Here is a 20953-nt window from a genome sequence, read left to right as displayed (position 1 = left end):
GAGGCATGCCAGCAGTGAGGAAATAGAAGCTGCCCCGAGAATCTTCATCTCGGGTCTGGGAATGTTTGTTTCCCACAGCAACACGGCACCACCCCCACCGGGCTGGGGACCAAAGGCAGAATTTTCGGGAGCCCCCTCCCCTTCGCCGCTAGGGCACAAGAGGGGCGGCAGAGATGGCAGCCTCCATGGGACAGCAACCGAAACACCACCCCCACCAAACCGCAGAGAATGCCAATCCTAAAACCCAGCAACTGGACTGCTGCAAGAGTCAGCTGGCAGGCAGCCCCCGCTCCACTGAAGGAGAGACCCCCCGCCGGGGCAGCAGCTGGGGCAGCCGGCCCGGGACGGCCCGAGCTCGAAGAAGCCGCCGGTGCCATGGCAGTCTCTGACAACGGCAAAGCCGCTGGGACGTCCGGTGGAAGCAGCGGGGGGGAAGCCGGAACTGGGGAGGGAATCACACTGATCGTAAGATCAGATGCGGGCTGCTCTGAGGGTCGCGCGGGTTCAGCGCCATTTTCTGCCGCTGACTCTGGGACTGTCCCGGCTTGAGGCGGCAGGGACGCGCGGGAACCCGCCGCTGCCGCGTCCCCTGGCCCTGAAAGTGGCAGCAGGCTAGGCATGGGGCCGGCGCCGTCCCCCGCTGCTGACTCCGGGGTCTGCTGCGGAGGCGCAGTCGCAGTCTCCGTCAGAGCGCATACAGGCAGCAGCCGAGCCGGAAGAAGTGGTGGAGCATCGCTGTTGCTTAGCAACAGGTCAATCGCCGGAAGTGTTGTCTCTTCTGCCTTCTCCGACGCTGAGCTGGAAGCTGGAGACGCATCCTCATCATTGCCTAGCAACAGCTCAGGGGGCGGGGAGGCCGGTGAAGCCGCGGGCGGGACCACCTGGAGAGGCGGAGATGGGATCTCCTGGAGTGAAGGCTCTAGCAGGGGTGTGGAGGAAACCTCAGAGACCGGTGCCGCCCCCATGTCTGAAGGTGGAGTCTGAGAGGCCGGCTGTGGCTTGAGCGGCCACTCCCATCCCCCCGGAGAGAGAGAAGCGGGGGAAGGAGAAAACTCCATCTGAGCATGCTCCGGAGCAAGAGTAAAAAAACTTCTTCGCCCGGCGAAAGTTCAGTCCCCCCCGCCGCGAAGCAGTGGGGGCTGGGGAGAAAAATCTCCTCCCCCACCGCGTCTTCTGCCAAAGGCGGTGGAAATGGAGCTTGTCCATAACAGTTAGAGATCCATTGAAAGGTAGCTGCTCTGCGTCTCAGAACTGGGAAAAGCTTTATAAATGCTGGGTAGATAGAAGGCAACACGCATCCCTGACTGTAGACGCACTGGATAATCGAGTCCATGCACTCCCAGACAAAAACATCTAAAGCGTACAGGACATCAGTAAAAAACCCAAAAAGCTTTGCCCATCTAAAGAATTTATAGAGATCTGTTAATGACAAAAAGAAACCGTCTTCCCTACACCAGTATTTCCAGAGGGCAATAAGCTTCTCCTCTGAAGGAGAGAATTGAATCTCTTCTGGCAAGGCATGTGTCTGCCATACGAACAGCCACAAGCTATGAAGGGCTGGTTCATCAGGGATAGAAAAGTGAACAGCACCTTTTTCAAAAGTCCAGCTTGCTGTGGCCAGCTCTGCAGGTATGCTGCTCTTTTCCATCATCTTTCCTGAAGGTTTTCCAGAAGAAGGTTCTGTTGTGGTCAGCCTTGGCTGTGAACTCTGTCCAAATCTTCAGTTCTTCAGCTCCTGGCTTGAATCCACTTTTGTGGTCACTTCAAAGCAACCATCCAATGCTACACATACAGGATTTTTACCCAGTGCAGCAATTTTGCTCCTCTGGTCTTATTAAATTAATTTTTGCTCCGACACGTTGGGTCACCAGATATTACTGCAACCTGTGTGGGTCGCTGCTGGTGAGAGAGAGACGGTGAATCTTATTTCTTGAATCAGAAGGATGATTTATTAAGATATTATATATAATACATTAAGACTATACTAAGTAGAATATAGAGAGAGGTTTGCAGAGCAGCTAGGCTAGCTAAGAATAGAATAGAAAGAATCTAAAACAAAGTTGTGGCCAGGGACTCAGTCCCCTGGCTTGCACTGGTGATTGGCCCTTAATTATAAACATAGAACATGAACCAATCATCAATCAAAATAGGTGCCCCTGTTGCATTCCCCAGCAGCTGATAATAATTGTTTACCTTGTCTACTGAGGCCTCTGGCCTCCAGAAGACGCAGAAATCCGAAAGAAAGGATTTCTGTGGAGAAATGTCTGCGACATCAACATACTTCTGCATTACCTTCATCCACAGAGAAAACATTCTCTAAGTTTTGTCCTGGATCTTTCTGATACCACATGCTTTCTTACATAGGAAAATTTTGGCATTACAATATTCATTGAAATGTGGGAGATAATTGTTAAAGGGTTGCAAGCTCAATTTTCTGTCATGAAGTATCAGATTCAAATACATAAATCAGTATCTTTCCCTGATATTAGAAGATTACAAGACATTACAATTTTAAAGGTACTTTCAAGCTTTCTGAGAGGCACATTTTTAAAATAAAATTGCACATAACAGACTATATTTTTAATGTGTTCATTTCCCTCCCCCTCTTTTTCTAAGTACTCATCTAATCTACTTTAAATGGAAAAGATAGGTGCTATGACTCATAAGAACCTAATTTAGCAATGTCAACAGCTTCACAAATAGTCTGAAAGGAACTTGTACATAAAAGAGAGAGGAAAAATTGTCAAAGCCACTCTTGAATCTTTCCTATTGGAAAGGCTGTTAATGATAAGAAGGGTAGACACAGAGGAGGAAACTCACCATAGCAAATTACTTCCCATACCAAATTACTGTAAGGATTACAGCATTTAATCACAGAATTTGAGACTGAATTTTTGGTAGTATTTAGTTATGGCAGTTGTAGGTTTGTTGTTGTAATAATCAGACAGGACTCAGTTTCTTCATGCAGGAAAAGCCCATTCTTTATTCACACATCTCATATTTATATGAAATATCAGAAGGCACTGTGTTAGACCTAACTGGCTAATGACACACTGACACTCAGTTTATTGGTCAGTAAAGGGCCAGGGTGTACATCTGTCAAATCTCTCTATTTTTGGTTAATTGACATATTTTGTTTACTGATTTGCATGTGACAGATTTCTTGTTTATTACAGGTGCAAATGATTCTCTTACCAGAACGGTTTGTTGTGCTAATGGTTTTCATTCTTATGATCTTTCACATCAAGTTGCAATCTAACTGCTAGCTTAATTGGAGTTGCAGGGCCTAAACCATATTTTATAAGGCTTTCATTGATAATATCTCTGCCTATATGCAACATAGGGTCTCTTTTCTGCTATAATATGACCATCTAGAGAAAGAACACAATGCAAATGTGTAAGGCAATCTTGCTGGTTTACCTCCTTATGACCCATTATTTACAGTATATCTGTGTCTTGGTGTATTCTCTAGATAGGCCTTATTATGAAATTTTCTGCTTTCTTTAAGGCTGTATTTTCTGGCTGCATCTTGCTCGATATGACACACTTCACTGGCTCTTTTGCTAAACTTTTATTTCTCAACAAAATGTTACCAATTAATTTTTTTTGTCTCTTGCATTTCACTGTTGACAGGTGATAACTCCAAATATTTTAAAATAATTAGAAGTATTATCAGCAACAAGCACTCTCCATATTTTCAGCTATTATCCCTATATGGTCTACTCTTAATTTCTCTTTTTCATTCAACGTGTCTTTGAAGACAAAGAGTAAAGTGTGATAAAGGTCCAACTGTAAATTGTGGTTCTTGACACTTGATTCATGAGTGTAAGCTGTGTTTGAAAAAATTTCTAACTCACTTTTATATTGAAAACCAGTTAGCTGTTAAACCAATTAGTCTTTTAAGACCACTATCTGTTGTATGATTACAGAAAAAATTCATAATGAACTCTACTTTCTGCATCTTCAGAGTATTTGCATGTAATCTTGTGTGTAATCTTGTGTGCATAATACTAGGAATCTAAGTATCTGAGATTTAATTAACTCTCCGTAAATAATCCAAAGAGTTCTAAGCAGAAAATTGTGTTACCATTCCACAGTTTCATAGAGGAAATAAATAGATTTCTGTAACTGATAGGACTGTTGCATTTTTTTTTTTGTTCTTAAAACAAGCTCTTTTTTGACAAAACAAGAAAATGTCAGAGAATATATTTTTAGTTTGCTTTTTTCTTTTCCCTTTGTTTCCCATCTCATGAAAATCATCTTTTGGGAATGTATTAAAGCCATGGATACTATACCTCACCACTGACACAACATATTGGATTCTTGATACTTTTGCAAGAAAAAATACAAGCAATCAAAACATCAAAGTTTCAGAAATAGGAAAACATATAACTTTAAATGGCAAGGAGTAATGCAAACCTAGAGAATACTTAAATGTGGCAATTAATCAGGAAATTTCTGGCATTTAATGACAGTCATGAATGTAAATCTCTGAAATGGATACATTAGAGTTTTAAGAAGTAATCAAAGTGGGAAGAAGTGCTGTTTATTTTGAAGCTCTAACCTCCAACCCTTTTCAACAGCAGACATCATACATGCTTTCAGCAACAGGAAACAGCCATAAGCCACTCATCCTTATAGAGAATATTCAGGGCTTCCAGGAAGGGACAGGACTACCACAGGTGCATGAAGTATGTGTCCTATAAAAAGCAGAAAGCTTTTACTAGGAGTAGCACATCTGTACAGGTGAGTCTCTGTGTAGACCAGAGCAGCCTGGAAAAGAAATGAGCTATTGTCATTAAGAACAATCAACATATGGCACTCACGGTGCTCCCTCTACTGGAGCATTTTTGTCCTTTTGTTAATCTCTTGTTCAGGACAGAGCTGTTATTTCTGAGGAAGAGAGCAGAAGATTTTCACAAAGCGCTGCAGAAGACACTGCTTGGTAGCAACATGATTTAACTTCAGCTGAGGGGCAGAGTGCCTCTAGGAAGTTCACAGTGTCTCTGTGAAAGAGGAAGAGGCTGCAATGGTCCACAGGCTCAAAACATGAAGGTATCACAGATTTGAATCAATTCAGTTAAAATAAAAGAAGCATGGGAACATGAAAGAAGGGCACCTATAATGCATGATACAAGCTGGGACTCCTTCTGGCTTTCCTCTGTAGGTAGATAGCCTAGATTCTCTTGGAAGCTGTTAGACCTGAAGATAAATAAGAGAATAATGAAAAAAAAATGTTCATTGGAATACCAAAAGATACCATTGTAGAAGAAAACTTGCCAAAGAAGCATTATCTTGGACCAGTATCAAGAAGTAATTTGAAAATCCTTAAGTAAATTTATTGGTGCTATAAGCCCCTTTTTTTTAAAATATAGTTGTATATTGATAAGGGAAATGGTACATTGCTACATCCCATGGCCTAATAAGATACAGAATGCTGTTCACATTGCAGAACAATCTTGGAGAAGTCCTGGGGATGTGGGCTGAGCTCTGGGAGCACAGATAGATAAAAACAGCCTTGCAAATTGCTGGAAACAAACTGTGCTTGCTCAGAACTAGTGGTCAACCAGCAGACACCACAATTAGGTCATCAAACATTGCCAGAGACCCTGAAAGAGACCCCTGAGGATCAAATAAGGACTTCAGATAGGGATGGAATTATGCAAAACAGGGCAACAAATATACATCTAGCAAGCAAGGATACCTGTGGTATTCACAATCTCTAAACAGGGAGAGACATAATTCTCTCTACCAGGATTTTTCCTGAGGAAGGCACCGAGAACCTCAGAGAAGAATAGAAAATAATTCTTACCTTTATTCACTGTGCCTGTTGTTTTGTACATGTGGAATGTGTTATGGAGATTGTTTACCGAAAGTGATTTGGTTATTGGACACCGGTGAAAGTTGTTTTGATTCCTTGGCCAGTTGGGTCAAAGCTGTGTTGTGACTGTCTGCAGATGGTCATGGATTTTTCGTTAGTATAGTATAGTATTCTCTAGTATCTTTTTAATATAGTGTCCTTTTAGTATAGTATATCTTTAGTATGTAATTTGGTATAGTATTAGTGTAATATAGTATAGCTTAATAAAGCATTTGTTCAGCTTTTCTGAATCATGGAGTCAAAGCACATTATTCCCTGGCTGGGGATTGCCTGTTTCTACAATACATACCTGATAAATATGTAAACAATATGTGTAACAAAAAGCCTGACTTGCCTGTCTTTGTTACACAAGACTAGAAGAAAATGTTCCTTGTGTCCAGCAAGTTGTCTTAAAGAATGCATGCTTTCTAATACTTAAAACTGTGTTAGAAAGTTTCTATCCAGCTGTGTTCAGTACCAATATAAAATTATTCCTTCTTTGAAACCAATTAAAGTAGCTTGTCTGCCTTCAGCAACTAGCTGTTATAATTAAAGCAGACTCTATTGGGCAGCTCAATTTTACAAAAGCACCATAAAAAGAGAAAAATTAATTCTTATTGTTCCTCTCCTTAAAATGCAAAAAAAATTGCACTGCTTTTACTAGCAAATTTCACCCCAAAATTCTATTCCTAAAAAACCACTAATTTATGTGTTAATAAATCTATGTTTATTGTTTAAAATCTATGTTTGTTATTTAAATATCTTAAAATATTTAAGATATTTAAATATTTTATATATATATATAATGTTTATTAATAAATAAATCTAAAATATATGTTTATTATTTATTATCTTAAATCTATGTTTATTATTTAAAATAAAAAGCATAAAGTTTCGGGGTTTTTTTAAGTAGCATTTTTTGCCTCTCTCTTAATTATTTCATGTTCTTGGGCACAGGTAATTGATCCTGGCACTGTCAGAGCCCTTTGGTACCACAAGACCAAAAGATAATAGACAAATATGAAAAAATAATGCGAAACATTATGTCATTTCTTAGCACCTTCAAGGCATTTTGGCAAAAACTTACAGAGAAATATAATAAACTATTTTATTTATGATAAGCATTTTGTGTAGGAATACCATGAAAAGGACAAAGAATAGACTAGACTAGACTAGACTAGACTAGAATAGGAGTCCCTGGCTCTGTAACTGCACAGGTATAGGATGTGCCATTCCATATCTCCTCTGGGGTACATCTATGTGCAGCATCAGAATTCCATTCAAAACCTGGTTTTAGGCAGTATTTTTTAGCTTTCAAAGTATTCCTTACCTTCACATTGTAGATACCACTTTCATGTTCAAGAAATCATACTATCTTTTTCACAAAGTTTTCTTTAAATAAAATAGCTCAATTAGTTTTGTGCAGAGCAAATGAAGACATTTCAAATAACAATTATGTAGACCTAAATAGCTTAGGCTATTTTTAAAGGCACCTATCTAAAAAGGCACTCAGCTGCATTCTCAAAAGCAGTCAAGTACCAATCATAGACAAATATAAAATGAATTTTATTCATTTAAAATATATTATATAAATATAATATAATATTGTATTAATAATATAATAAATATATAAATATATTCATTAATTATTCATTTTAAATATAAAACAAATTTTTTCTTAGAAAAGTTTACAAAGTATAGTTGTAAATTTTTTGCAGAGCATACTGTGCAGTTTTGCAACAGTCTACAGCTAGTTTGCATATCATCAGGGGAAGAGTCATTAAACAGAAAACGACTTAACTGAGGTTTTTTAAATGATTACTCAAAAAGATTTCTGATCTCTGCAAGGGTAACTATAGATATGTGAAAAATATATATCATATGATTGGCTCTTTGCAAATATTAAAAGGAATACTAAATGTGCTATGTTGTATTAATTTGTAGTACTGTATTAATCCTTTTCAAGTAGTGTGGTAAATATAGTTTTAGGCTATAACCCAATATTAAAATAGAAACTATGTGATGTAAAATACTTTTTGTAACTAGCTCAAGGAACGGATAAGATAATCAAGAAATTCTTCACACAGAGATAACAGCAACAAGACACTAAAATCCCAGAGAAGAATTAGTGCCTCCTTATCAGGAAGAACCAGACTCCTTCCACCTCCTTCCAGACTGTGAGGAATCAAACAATGATTTACAAGAGGAAGGAGGAAGAAGTTGAAAATAAACAGAAAAATCCCTAGTTCAAAAGGAATGGTTGCTTCATGTATGAGATATAGGAATATACAACAGGCTGCTGCCTTTTAACCCTTTGTTAGCAGGTATGCTTTTTGGGGGCTTAATGCCCAGGAAGCATCCAGACATGCTTAATTCTTTCCTTTTTTATTGTCCTTTATTGTCCTAACTCTGTCCATTGAGTTTGCTCATATTGCTCTAATTGATATTACTGTTTTAATAACCATTTTATTACTATTAAAAGTTTAAAATTTTAAAACAAGTGATTGGTGTTTTTCACAAGATACATTTGGACAAAGATGTCCTCAGATAGCATAAGTAATAGAGAATAGAACATGATTTAGAGACCTAAAGAACTGGATAGTTTCAGGGTTTAAGGGCTTAATATGGCTTACAGGGGCAGCAGGCAGCATGGTCCTTGATAACCTCCTATAGAGCAGAAAAGTGCACTCACCTCTTATGTCTTCATTTCTCAAAATCATTGGAAAGTCATTCCACAAGGACTTCATAAAGGATGAAAACAAACAACTTGCGATTGAGAGTGGTGTTAGCAAATACCAAGGTTATGAGTTTGATGCTCATATGGACCTTTCACTTAAGAACCGGCTCTAATGATCCTTGTAGGCTCTTTCCAACACAGAATATTCTACGATATAGACAGAATTATAGTGGTGAGAGAAAAGGAAATAGATGTGTTGCTCTTTGGTGCTACAAGTATCAGGAACCATAAAATGACATTTCAGTTCAACTAGTTAAACAAGAAAAATGGAAAATATACAGAGCTCTTAAGTGTCTTTCTCCAAAGTACTGTTTCATTTTCTGATGAGAAGACCTCAGACATCCTTGACACTCAAATAATTGTGTAAAGCAATTTATGTGCTCTTCCAATTAATCTGGAAGGTCTGTTTGATGGAAGTAAAAAAAAAAAAAAAAAAAAAAAAAAAAAAAGTCTTTTATTACTTTTTTTACTTTTCTCAAAGGTAAAACTCAAGTAAGCTCCATTATTTTTAATAATGGACAATGTAACTATCTCAGGGTCTTTCACTGGCACTCAAATTCTTCCATTTAGGTATAAGACAAGAAAGTTTCATATTCCTTTTGTAAGTGAAAAAGGTTCTACATTTTAACTCAGAATGGGAAACTATAACCCAAAGACACATGCTGTATACTATAATGATCACAGAACATCACAATTTTTAAAAATTCTATTTCATTACTTTGTCTCTAACCAATAAGTTAGACAATTACTTATAGTCCAGAATTCTAAAAATATCTAAAAATGATTGCTTGTTTTTACACACAGGTTTGAAGTTACATTACACTTCCTGAAAAAATTTCTCTTATAGCTCTCTTGAAGCAATTTTTGCATTCAAATTTTTTGGATGCAAGTGTTTTGTATTAATACCTGACTTGAATACTGAATAAATCTATGCATTTCAACAATTAAACAACCTCCACCCCTCCCCCAGATTAAAGAAACAATCATATATTCAAGGACTTCATTAGTTCTTTTTGTTTCAAAATAAAGAATATAAATTGCTCTACTTTTTTAGTTTCTATCTGAAAATTCAAAGGCTATCTTAATCTGATTATTAAGAGCACTAGCTTCTGATTCGGGAAAAAAAAATCTTCCAAAAACAACTTCCCCCACTAGAACTCTTGGTTTTAAGGATGATGGTTTTGCTAAGAGGGCATTTTAAAACACTGATATTGCCCTGCCATAATTTTTACTGACCAAGGAAATCCTCTTTTCTTTTCCCCTAATGCTTTGCATCTGACATGCAGTTTACAACACTGTATTTCATTGTTTCATCCTAAGTGAGCAACCCAGCACTGTTAGACTTTACACAGTCCATGCATCAAGGACATTTCTATAGGACAATTTAACATCAGTGACTGTCTTTCTAAGAAGAACATTTCTTTTGAATGTAACGCTTTCCTCTGTTGTATGTCCCTGTGCTGCAAATAAGTTGCTTGGACTTGTCAAGAGAAAATATATCTCACGGTAATTAATAGGATAGAAGCAGGGTGATACATATTGGGAGGACCTGAATCAGTCAAGCTCTGTTGAAGTCATAAACCTTGTAAAAAGCTATCACAGAAGCTTATTCACATGTTCCATCCCTACAGCACCTTCAGCAAAATCTGTTGTTCATACAATCTGAAACATTATTCCCATTAAAGGTCTGCCATTTTTCAAGGGGGAGACATGTGATAGTTTAATGTGTCACATACTACTTAAATCAGTTTTACGCTTTCCAAATTCACACTAATTATGTGACACAAGACCATGTATCTGTTTTCTCAGTTAATGCAATGCTAAACTTGTTAACTTGTTAATAAGTAAACTAATCACTACTTTCACAGTATCTATATGTGATTTTATATGACCCAATATAATTGATGCACAGTTAAGTTTAAGGCCACTGGGATAATGAGTCTGCGTCTGAACAAAATCTGGTTGTTGCCCGTTACTTCAACTGCAGATATATATCTGCACAAGGCTTCTTTGCTACTCCGGCATTTTGTACATTCCCTTTCACATCATGACAAATGTCAAAGAGCTGACCACCAATATAGAGTTCTCATTCTGTAGGCACACTATACTCCTGAAATCTTTGCTGAAGTATACAGTAACAAACCAAACAAGCCAATAAAAAGAATCTTACAATGCATTCTAGCAGCTAAAGGACTCTATTCTATCGGGACAGCGTTTAGTTGAGGAACAATGAGACACAAGAGCAATAAAATTCATGGAGAGTTACTCTGTAGCATCACCCTAAGTCAGGGTCTTGACATCCATGTTCATTGGCTTTGTAATACACTGACTGCTCCATCACCTTCAGTTGTGGTCCGTCTAGACCTTTCCTGATCTTTCCACCACTGAACACAGCTGAAGCAAAAATTAGAGTTTTCAGGACACTTTCAAAACCACTCTTTTGCTTTATTGTGGAGGAATACGTCTGCTGCAGGTAGCTCGGTAGTATCGGAGGACCAGGTCCTGCACCGTCAACAAACAAGACATCTGAGAGTGCTGTGGGAAATCCAGTCTGCGTGAGTGGGGCTTGTGAGGAGATAAGCGAGGACACATCGGGCCACTTGAGCCGCCCATGTGAAGGCGACATTGGGAAGTGGCTGCCAGGGAGTCTCGTAAATGGTCACACTGGGAAGTTTCTTTAACATTTCTGCTTTCACTAAAGTCAGTTATAAAATTTCTGTTCTTTTGAACACAGAATCAGGGTAAAACAGAGGACTGGTTAAAAAAAAAAAAAACTATCCCGCCTTAAATTTGTTACATCCGAAATAGCCCCTCACTCGCCCCCAAGCGCTACTGACCATCCAGAGAAAAAGAGGGGACCCACGAAAGAAATGTGGCGACACGGAGAGGGAATGGAAAAGCTTCCGCTTCCGGCGGCCTCACCGACGGCGGCAGGGCCCAGCCGCACTGCGCGGCCGTACTGGGCGGGAGGCAGGGGGAGATGCGGTCGCCGGCGCTGCCGCAGCTCTTGGTGGGACCGCTGCTGGTGTTGCTGGTGCTGCTGGACGCCGCCGGCTGCGCGGAGGCTGCGGCCCATCGCCCCCGGGACGCCGCCACCGCTTCCCCACGCTCAACGGAGGCGGCCGGCGGGGCCTCCACGCGGAGCAGCAGCAACAGTAGTAGCAGCAGGAGCCGCCTGGCCGAGGTGTCGGCGCCGCCCGAGCAGGGCCAGCCCATGACCCAGCGCGCCCTGTCCGTGCTGGTTCTGGCCAGCGCCGCCCTCATCGTCTACTTCGTGATCCGGACCGTGCGGTGAGGGCGGTGAGCGGGCGTGTGGGCGCGGGGGCCGCAGCTACGCGGCCGGGGCTGCGGAGCGTGTCCGCCCCGCGTCTCCTGAGGGGCCGGTCAGTAGCGCCCGACTGCTCCGAGAAGCTCCCGGTACCGCCTCCCCGGTGTGGGCGGGGAGCAGTTCGGTCTGCTCGGCTCGCGTCGCCGAGAATCGCGCGTCATTGTTGGGCTTTTCCCGTCTCCCTCCTGTGCCCCCCGGGTGGACTTGTCACTGCTGGCATCCGTCAGCCCACCTAAATTTACTTTGTTTGTTCTTGGAGTGATTTTTGACCAGTTTGCAAACTTCTGTATCGCCAAACTACCAAAGTTGTCCTCCCCTACTTTGTCAATAAACAGTTTTCTTCTATGCTTTCTTTCACAGTTAAATTAATCTATTTTGTGTCTTTTAAAGAAAGCTTATGAAGCTTGCTACCACTTAGCTGCCTTTCTGTTTCTCATGGAAAATACTCTCCACGTAGCTCAATGTGCTTTTGCACAGTGTTTGTCCCTGTATTTTTTTTTTTTTTTTTTTTTTTTTTTTTTTTTGTCCTGGTAGTTTTACTTCTCTCTCTCATGCTTTAATAACTTGAATTCTTCAGAGCAATGCCCAAATGTATGACTATGCATAAAGCACCTCAGTTATGGAGCAAGTTCTCCATGTACTTCTCATTACATTTAGATATACCCATTGTGTCTAATATCTGCATCATTTAGTTTAGAAAGGCAGTTGAAGGACTGTTTTGTGTATGTCATGTACTAAGATATGCAGTCCAAGTAAACTAGGATATTTTGATTGTTCCATGCATCTTGCAAATCACTCTTGAGAAGCCTTGAGGGCACTTATCAGTGTTAGTGTGTCTTGTAACACCAGCCTGTTGGATTTGGAGATGTGAGTAGTGCTGTTGAAAGGCCAAATAAATAAATACATAAAAGTCTGTCATTGGAGCAGCTGGAGAGGAAAATGATCATCTATTGTCATTATTTTCTGGATGAGTGGTAGTTACTTGATATTCTGGTTTTGGGAGTAGGATGCTGTTCTGCATTTGCAAATGGAGTGCTGCCTTCTAGGTGCTACTGTAAACTGGAAGCTTTACTTTATTCACATTATTCTGTAATTCTGTGGCATTTTGCTTCTGAACTTTAGAATAGGTAAATTGTATGTTTTTGAATTTGAACTTGTAGCTGAAATGTTCTTGCAGTGGTTATATAAGAAATAAAAGGATTAAGTGCAAATGACCCATTTTTTCGGATAGGTTTCCTTGGCATGAAGACATATCTTGTTGTAAGACATAAAAACTTTTTGCAAAATTTCTATCAAGCTGCCAGTCCAGTGGATGAAGGGAAGAAAATGAGTGTAGCATTTCTGGATTTTAGTAAGGCTTTTGGTGCTGTTCTTCACAGTATCCTTCTGGACAAGCTCTGCAGCTGTGGGGTGAGTAAATTTGCGGTGCACTGGTAGAAGAGACAGCTGAATGATGGGGCTCATAGGGTTGTAGTGAGGAGCAGTGCATCAGGCTGGTGCCCAGTCACCAGTGTTGCTCCTCAGTGCTCAGTTCTAGGGCCAGCTTTGCTCAGTACTCTTATCTGGAGACAGAAGTTGAATTGGCAGTTAGCAACTTTGCGGATGATGCCAAACTGGGAGGTGCAATAGGCTCTCTCAAGGTGCGAGAGGCCTTGCATAGGGATCTAGATAGATTGGCGCATTGGGCATTTACCAGTGGCAGGACATATAACAAGAACAAATGCAGGACACTAGTTTTATGTGGGAGAGAAGCGCCTGCAGAGCAGCCATGCATAGAGGGATCTCAGGCTGACAGCAAGCTCAAATATGAGCCAACATGTGCCCTGGCAGCCAAAAGGGCAACTTCACCCTTGGGTGGTTCTCACAAAGCCCAACCAAACAGTCAAGGGAGGAGATTGTCCAACTTTATTCAACATTGTCATGGTCTTCTTGTGAGTAACAGTGTGCAGAGTAAGTAGCACACCAAGGCACATGAATACAACCAGACTGGGGAACCAAGCTGATTAAAGAGTTGGAAGGCCTGTCCTGTTGAGGAGTGGCTGAGGATTGAGTTGGTCTACTTTGGAATAGAAAAGGCCTGAGGGGTGACCTCATTGCTCCCTGAGGTTCCATTGGTCCCTGAGGAAGGAGATGCTTATCCCTTCCTGCTGACATCCATCTACAGGATGCATGGGAATGATTCATAGTTGCACCAAGAGAGGTATAAATTGGACGTTAGGAAGCATTTTTTTACTGGTAGGGTGGTCAGTGACTGGAACAAGCTTCTTAGAAAGGGGATCAGTGTTTAAGGTGCATTTGGACAATACCCATTGTATCATGCTTTAAATTTTGGGTTGATCAGGCAGTTGACTTGATAGTAGTTGTAGGTCCCTTCCAACTGAGCAGTTGACAGTCACAGAGTAGAAGATCTTTTGTTAACACTCAGGACACTGCATTAGAGTCATGGCTGTGAGCATACATGCATGTTGCATAAGCATCTCCAGTATTCCTGTTGCTGTAATTTTTAAACTACTTCTTAGATAGAGAAGGGTTTGAGTCTCAAGTAATTAGTGTATCTTTTTTCAACAGGATTTGCTTAAATCTAAAATCTGTGATAGCTTTCTGATAAGTTTTATTTGCTTTTTCTACCATCTAGGCATTTGCTATGATTGTCTTAGGTCACTCTCAAATCACAGTAGCTACTCACTTTCCATTTTAACCCATTAAGGGAAAAAGGTAAAATGTAAAGTGAGATTGACAGAATTACTGACTGTATGAGTAGCATTTACTACCTCTTCTTAATTTCTGTTTTTGTGTGTGTGTTTAAAATAGTTTCTTATCTGCTAGGATATCCACAATGCTTGTCCTAGTTCCAATTGCTTAACCTCTACTTTAGTGAAAACCAAAAGGCACAATATGTAAGAAACAACCCTATTCTTCATCATACTGTCATCTTAAAAGTTTTAGAATTTTGTTCTACTTGGTGCTTTGTAGTGTACAACTTCTTTCTATGTTGAGGAATAAAGAACAGATGAAATAAATTAAGAACTTGGAAGGGACTTTGTCTTGAACTGAAAGGTGAAAATTTTGGTTTTGGTAGCAGTCAGCTTTAAATGAAAAAGCTGGGTATTTTGTTCTGGTCTAAAGCAGTTAAATGCCTGGGATAATAGTTGCTGCATTTTCATGTCAGTTGAGAGTGGAGGAAATGGCCGTGTTGATTATTTCTTATAACATCAGAAATTTGAGAACTTTGAAGAATGGTATGTACTTTATCTCTTTCCCATTCTTACAAGGTTACATTTACTTCTCAATTCCAAAAGGAGATATATTTTGTAGTTTGGAGTATAGTGAAAAGATAAACCAAGATTGAATGCTGTTGTGTGTTCTTTCAAGGTAGACTGGAGTTTCAGGACAGGATTGGAAGCTGAGAATCTCAGTATTGTATTTGATACCTCTTACAAGATAGGTAAAATGCTCCCTAAATGTGGGACAGAGAGGTCACTATGCACTGTATACAATAATATAATGTATTATGCATAGTATTATAGCAATACTAGAATATTGTAATATATTAGTAATTTTTTTTATATTTCCTCAGAAATACTCTGTGGTGAAGTTCCTGAATGTTGTAAACATGTTTGGTAGGCACCTAGCTTGGGGTTGCAGATTGTGGATTTTCTAAATGAATGACCTGTTACCACCTTTGTGTTTAGCACTAAGTACCTAGACACAAATTATTTCCCTTTTTTTTAAGTCCTATAGCTTTCATGTAATTGTTAGCCAGTTACTGAAAATTACTCTGTCAGCATTCTGTAAACAGATGTCTTTGCACAGTGTTTGGTGAGTGGCTACTAGTCTGAGCTCTGGAACTCGAGCAAGGCTTGTTCCATGAGTTAAAGAGTAGTTCTGGAAAGTCAAATAGAATGGTTCATTGTGTGACTGATGCACACAGGATCCAGGCCCATGCAGCAAAACTGTGGAGAGTGACAAAAGCAGTCTGCTTGTCTATGATAAGCACTGTGCCTTAATCCTGAAACATGAGTTACCGCCTCTTCCTCCCATACTTTGTGAAGCAGACAAGACATTGACTCTACAAGATCTGTCTTATTCAAAAATGTAATTATAGGCAATTTTTAAAACTTGATATCTATAAAAAACTTCACAAATTATAATAAAAATTTCTAGTGTCAGCCATTACTTGTTATAGCTTTGCTATATAGCTGTGTTTGGTTTCTACCTGATTTGATCTGCTATTATTTACAGATGTGTAAGACACGTAGAGAATATGTAGCAAGGCAATTTTTTTCTCAGTAGAAGTATGTTTGAAGTATGCTTTTGCATATTTTTTTATGTGGCTCTTATATTTAGATGCTAACTGCCATTTTGTATTCACTGCATTAATCCTGTACAAAACTACAGGTGACACTCTTAGTGGCCTTAATAATTTCATGTAAACTGTTGACGCTTAAAATTTTCTGACCTCTGAATTTCATAGAGCTAAGTGTGTACGCTTATCATAGGTTTTAGAAAACTTACACAAATTATCAATATAGCAGTATTTTACATTATTGGATCAGAAAGTAGCAAAAGATTTACATTACTTGAATGTTCTAAAATACTTTTCAGGCTCAGAAGGCAAAATAGAAAAACCCGAAGATATGGAGTTTTGGATATGAACATAGAAAACATGGAGCTGACCCCATTAGAACAAGATGATGATGATGATGATGATGATACAACACTGTTTGATGCCAGCCATCCTCGAAGGTTTGTATTTAGAACCTGAATGTACTTCTAGCCATAGAAGTGAAGGAGTGTGGGTGATAAGCAGTTTCTCTGAGAAAGCTCACTAATGTGTTTCATATGCATAGTTGGAGAAGGGATGTCAAGCTCACTTGAATTTTAAATGGGCAAGAATTTAGTGGGCAAGAAGATAAACACCATTTGTCTTCAACATGTGGGTTCCAGAGAAATGCGGAGGAAGGTAGGATATTTTTGTTAGAAAGAGTGTCACTGAAGTTAATGTTAAGTCAACAGCTGGCTTTTATCTTTCTCTTTTCTTTTTTTTTTTCCTAATTTAAATGCTCCTCAGTTTTTCCTGTGCATTTTCACCTATGAGTTCTGCTTGAAGCAGCTTTGCATCATTCTGCTTTCTTATGGCTAAAGTAGTCAGCAGTTGGTGATGATCCTGCACCAGATTTTACACTTGGTACTGCTGTACTGAAAGATTCATATTCTTAAGCTATTCTAGGAAATTTTGTAGATACAGGAAAATTTTGCTGTATTTTGTTTGAACTTCCAAACCCAAATTTTGTTTGAGCTTTCATTCTGTTTCCTTAGTGTCCTTAAACATAATAAATTAAAATTTAAATTTATGCAATTCATACTTAAATTTTTCCTTATTGAGTAATGCCATCACATTGCATGTGTGAAGATGCAGTAAAAATAGTTGATGGGATTGTCATAGCTCATAGTAAGGGCTCTTTGACTATTGTCAAGTATCAGAAGAGATCAGACGAGTTCTTCCAGTCACAGCAAGTAAGTGATTCACACTGCTTAATGTGAAATCAGATTCAGATCTCAAGCAAGTTGGATAAATGCAATACATGATGTCTCGGATTAAAAGTATTGGAGTAGTGAGTCAGGTGTTCTACAGTTTATCAGGAGGAAATTTGTATGCAGTTCTGGCACTTGAAGAGAAATGTTCAGTCTTCTTTAACTTTGTCGCCTTAATGGGAATCTTTCTGATTTAATTGTTTTCATAAGTCGAAGCCTCTCTTGTTTTTTTCTCTCCCATACAATAGATTAAAACAGCTAGAGTATCTCTACTTAGCATTCCTCTGCATTTTAAAATTATGTGACATTTACCATTACCCTTTGTTACTAGTCTTGTTCCAGTACATATATATATATTTTACATATATAATATATATATTATACATATATAATATATATATTTACATATGTGTATACACTCACACATATGTAAAATATAATTGCTAATTGTCACATTATATCCAAGAATTCCCTCAATGTCTTCCTTAAATCTTTTAGCTTCTCTTGTAATTCAGCATACTTGTTGACGTTAAGGTATTTGTCGACAAGTTAACGTGATACTCCTTATAAATGCTTATTTACAGGAGTATCAGCTATATTTTTTAGCAGGAAGTAAATGATAATCTAGGTAATCATCATTAACAAACAGTATTACACAATTACAACTTTTGGAGAGCCTATTTCTGATTTTTCTGCCTTCCTGTTTCCTAAACACTTCATTTTGAAGGAGAAGAAAAATTTGTTGAAGTATTTCATAGTAGAAGTATCTAAACTGTTGTTTCAATAGTGCTCTGAAAGTTTGTGCCTAAATTATGGAAGTTCTTGTTTTGATACTGGGAACTCAGGAAAACAAGGACTTCAGTTAGATTTAGTGAAGATGGTGAATTTTCTCTGGTTTTGTATATTGATATCTTCCTGTGTTCTCTTTTATGGGGAGAAGCTCATAAATTTTTATTTGAAGTAGTGTTCATGGGTAGGATGAAAGCAGGGCTGAACAATGTGAATTTACTCCACAAATCTCTGTACAGCAGCTTGATAAAATGGTGTTCAATGGTTTGCAAAGATACATCCATCATTGCTGGGAGGATAGTTTGAAAACTAGAGTGCTTGAATTATTTTATTTTTTTAATCTTGATTGGGAATGTACTTTATAAAGTTAATTTATTGCACCCTTGTTTCAACCTGTTTGCATCTGAACTGAAGCTTAGTAATCAGTCTTCACGTTGCTGCTTAAGCACAATGGCCAAAGGGAATACTTAGGCCAAAATGCCTAAGTAAGCAAAGAAACTTGATGCTGAGGACAACATCATGAAAATGATACTCACATATTCTTGGGAGTTGTCATTACGCTTTGTTACATTTATAGTAATTCAGAGTTATGATTGATTGGGGTTTTTTTAAGATAGCTTAAATACATAGTCAGGCCTGGAACCTGGGAACAAGGAAGAGAGGCTTTTGGTAAATGAAACTTTTTTGAGTTTAGTGCTTTGTTAAGTAAAGAACAGTTGGAATTTGACTTTACTTAGACTCAACAGTTGAGCTGATTTAGTGCTTAAGTTTCTTTCCCTCGTAATGGAAGGCACCAAAAAACATAGCAGTTACAGGAAATTCTTATCTCCATGTTAATTTATATTTGTTAGTGACACCCAAGTAGTCAAGTTTTGGTATATATATAAAAGTATTGTTTTATATATATGTCTTTTATCCTAATAAAAAAATATGTCTTTTATCCTAATTTCTTTGTGACCTGTTAAAAGACTGTAGTGGCACCTGGTCTGCTTTCATTTTTCTTGCTTGCAAATATTAAGCTTTTTTTAAGGTAATACTCTACTCTAAATAGTATGCCTATATTAGAAATCCCTGTAGGCTTATTTTGGGTTAGCTGTTAACTGTATTAGACCCTTTGCAGGACTAGGTAGAGAAACTGGCTTCTCTCCTAAAAATCACCATAGTAATGTTAGTATACTGGTGTCCAGATACATTGCTGCTTTCAAGGGTTGCTGTTTTCTTTCGGAGCTGTATGAAAAAAGGTCCCCAGTGCCCTCCGCTGTAGCATAGACACAATTTAAGTGTACTCCCACTGTCATCATCATCCATGTTACTAGTCTCTGTGCTGCAGCTGTTTACCAAAACAGTGGGTTTTAGCCAGTTTGCTCAATAGCTTATTATTAAATGCCCAAGTGTGAAATTCTGGCCTTTGGTCTCTCGAATACAACTTTACATACGTGCTAACGGAGGAACAGTATACTATTAGCACATGTTTGTTTTTCAAATTTATATCACACTACTAGTTTACAATCCTCATTTTATGACTTCACATAGAACCTACTTGCTCAGTGCTGCAAGTCACAAGGAGAGAAATTCACTCAATTTATTTGTAGTATTCCATAACTGAAATGCTACTAAGACTTGCCAGAGTTTCAGTAGGAACTCAGGAGTCTTGAGGATTCAAAAATATATTCATCATGATAAATCCCTTTTTATTTTTGTAAATGAGTTTTCTCTCTGTTTGGAAAGGTTAAATGAATGCAGGTTTATGGTACTTTGCTTCACAGTAATATGGTAACTATGAGTTTTTCCAGTCAAATTTAATAATAAAATGTCATGTCTCTCTGGGTTCTTTCATAACGTGTCATCTTTAAAAATGTAGGCTAAATTCATCTTGAAACAGGGCATTCAGATTAATGCATCTGTTTCTTCTATTGTAGAGAAGTACGTGCCTTTCATTGAAAGAACTTAATCTTAGAACCAGAGAAGGAGACTGCTTCATGGGAGAAATAAGAAGCAAGAGGGTATGCAAGTGGGGAGGAACTAATTTAATTTGTGTATTTTGGCATCCTTAATATCTTGCAATAAGTAATGTATCAATTTGTTGTATCTTTTTGTATATAGAGATTCTCAATATGTAGCTTAGGGGAAGAGAGTACTAACTGTGATAAGATAAAAACCTATTTAAAATGCAGAATCCTTGTAAAACAGGGTATTTTTTGCTTGTTAGAAGTCTTGTATGCCATTAAGCATGGTATACACTTTTTTCCTACAGTAACCTGGAATGTTAATTTTTTCTTCTGATATTAAATTGTAAGTAAATAAAGCCACTGTGGAACTTCTCAGAATTGTTAGAACATGATTTTAATTGAGTAGATGATTTATTGTTTACCAATAAAAAGCCAAACCACTGCCTTCTGTGTTGAGAATTTAAAAAACTGAATTAACATGTTTTGTTCATGTAAACTTCAGTGAAAAAATAAAATGTGTTTACAGTGCTCCTAGCATTTAGTATGATGCTCCAACACTATATGTTTTAAGGATACTTGGGATATTAATATAATTATGTAAAACATGGTATTGCAACATCTTCTTGCTGTTGAGACTCCTGATTGCAACTGTTGAGTTAATTTTTTGTGAGATCTGTCTTCAACTTGTGTAAACAGATGTGGCTCAGTGACTTTTGGATCTTGCTGTGTGATGTCAGTATTCAGACCTGTAGTGA

At 38.6% G+C, this 20953-nt stretch overlaps 1 protein-coding gene and 1 long non-coding RNA gene across 3 annotated transcripts; one reads left to right on the top strand and one right to left on the bottom strand.

Moving 5' to 3' along the window:
- Positions 1-2955: 2955 nt before the first annotated feature.
- LOC134432319 (uncharacterized) lies at positions 2956-11474 on the bottom strand. Of its 2 annotated transcripts, XR_010031293.1 has the most exons (4): positions 10768-11474; positions 8553-8744; positions 5813-5951; positions 2956-5202 (listed from the first exon to the last, which is right to left on the bottom strand). It is a non-coding gene; the product is annotated as an uncharacterized LOC134432319 (long non-coding RNA). The 2 variants fall into 2 exon arrangements; XR_010031292.1 differs by lacking the exon at positions 10768-11474 and having other exon boundaries at positions 8553-9034.
- A 36-nt stretch (positions 11475-11510) lies between these two features.
- FAM174A (family with sequence similarity 174 member A) lies at positions 11511-20642 on the top strand. Its single transcript, XM_063180901.1, has 3 exons — positions 11511-11888; positions 16531-16671; positions 20169-20642. The coding sequence occupies exons 1-3, from the start codon at positions 11578-11580 to the stop codon at positions 20188-20190; spliced, it is 474 nt and encodes a 157-aa protein (XP_063036971.1). The 5' UTR covers positions 11511-11577; the 3' UTR covers positions 20191-20642.
- The last annotated feature ends 311 nt before the right edge of the window (positions 20643-20953 follow it).

Source organism: Melospiza melodia, chromosome Z (assembly GCF_035770615.1).
Source record: "Melospiza melodia melodia isolate bMelMel2 chromosome Z, bMelMel2.pri, whole genome shotgun sequence".
NCBI lineage: Eukaryota > Metazoa > Chordata > Aves > Passeriformes > Passerellidae > Melospiza > Melospiza melodia.
The sequence above is the reverse complement of the archived record's forward strand: the minus strand, read 5'-3'. Positions and strand labels throughout refer to the sequence as shown.

What these genes read in the sequence shown, in the direction of transcription:
- FAM174A (XM_063180901.1), top strand. Translation starts at nt 11,578, where the DNA reads ATGCGGTCGCCGGCGCTGCCGCAGCTCTTGGTGGGACCGCTGCTGGTG. An exon ending in TTCGTGATCCGGACCGTGCG is followed by an intron (nt 11,889 to 16,530) that starts GTGAGGGCGGTG and finishes AATACTTTTCAG; the next exon opens with GCTCAGAAGGCAAAATAGAA. An exon ending in GATGCCAGCCATCCTCGAAG is followed by an intron (nt 16,672 to 20,168) that starts GTTTGTATTTAG and finishes CTTCTATTGTAG; the next exon opens with AGAAGTACGTGCCTTTCATT.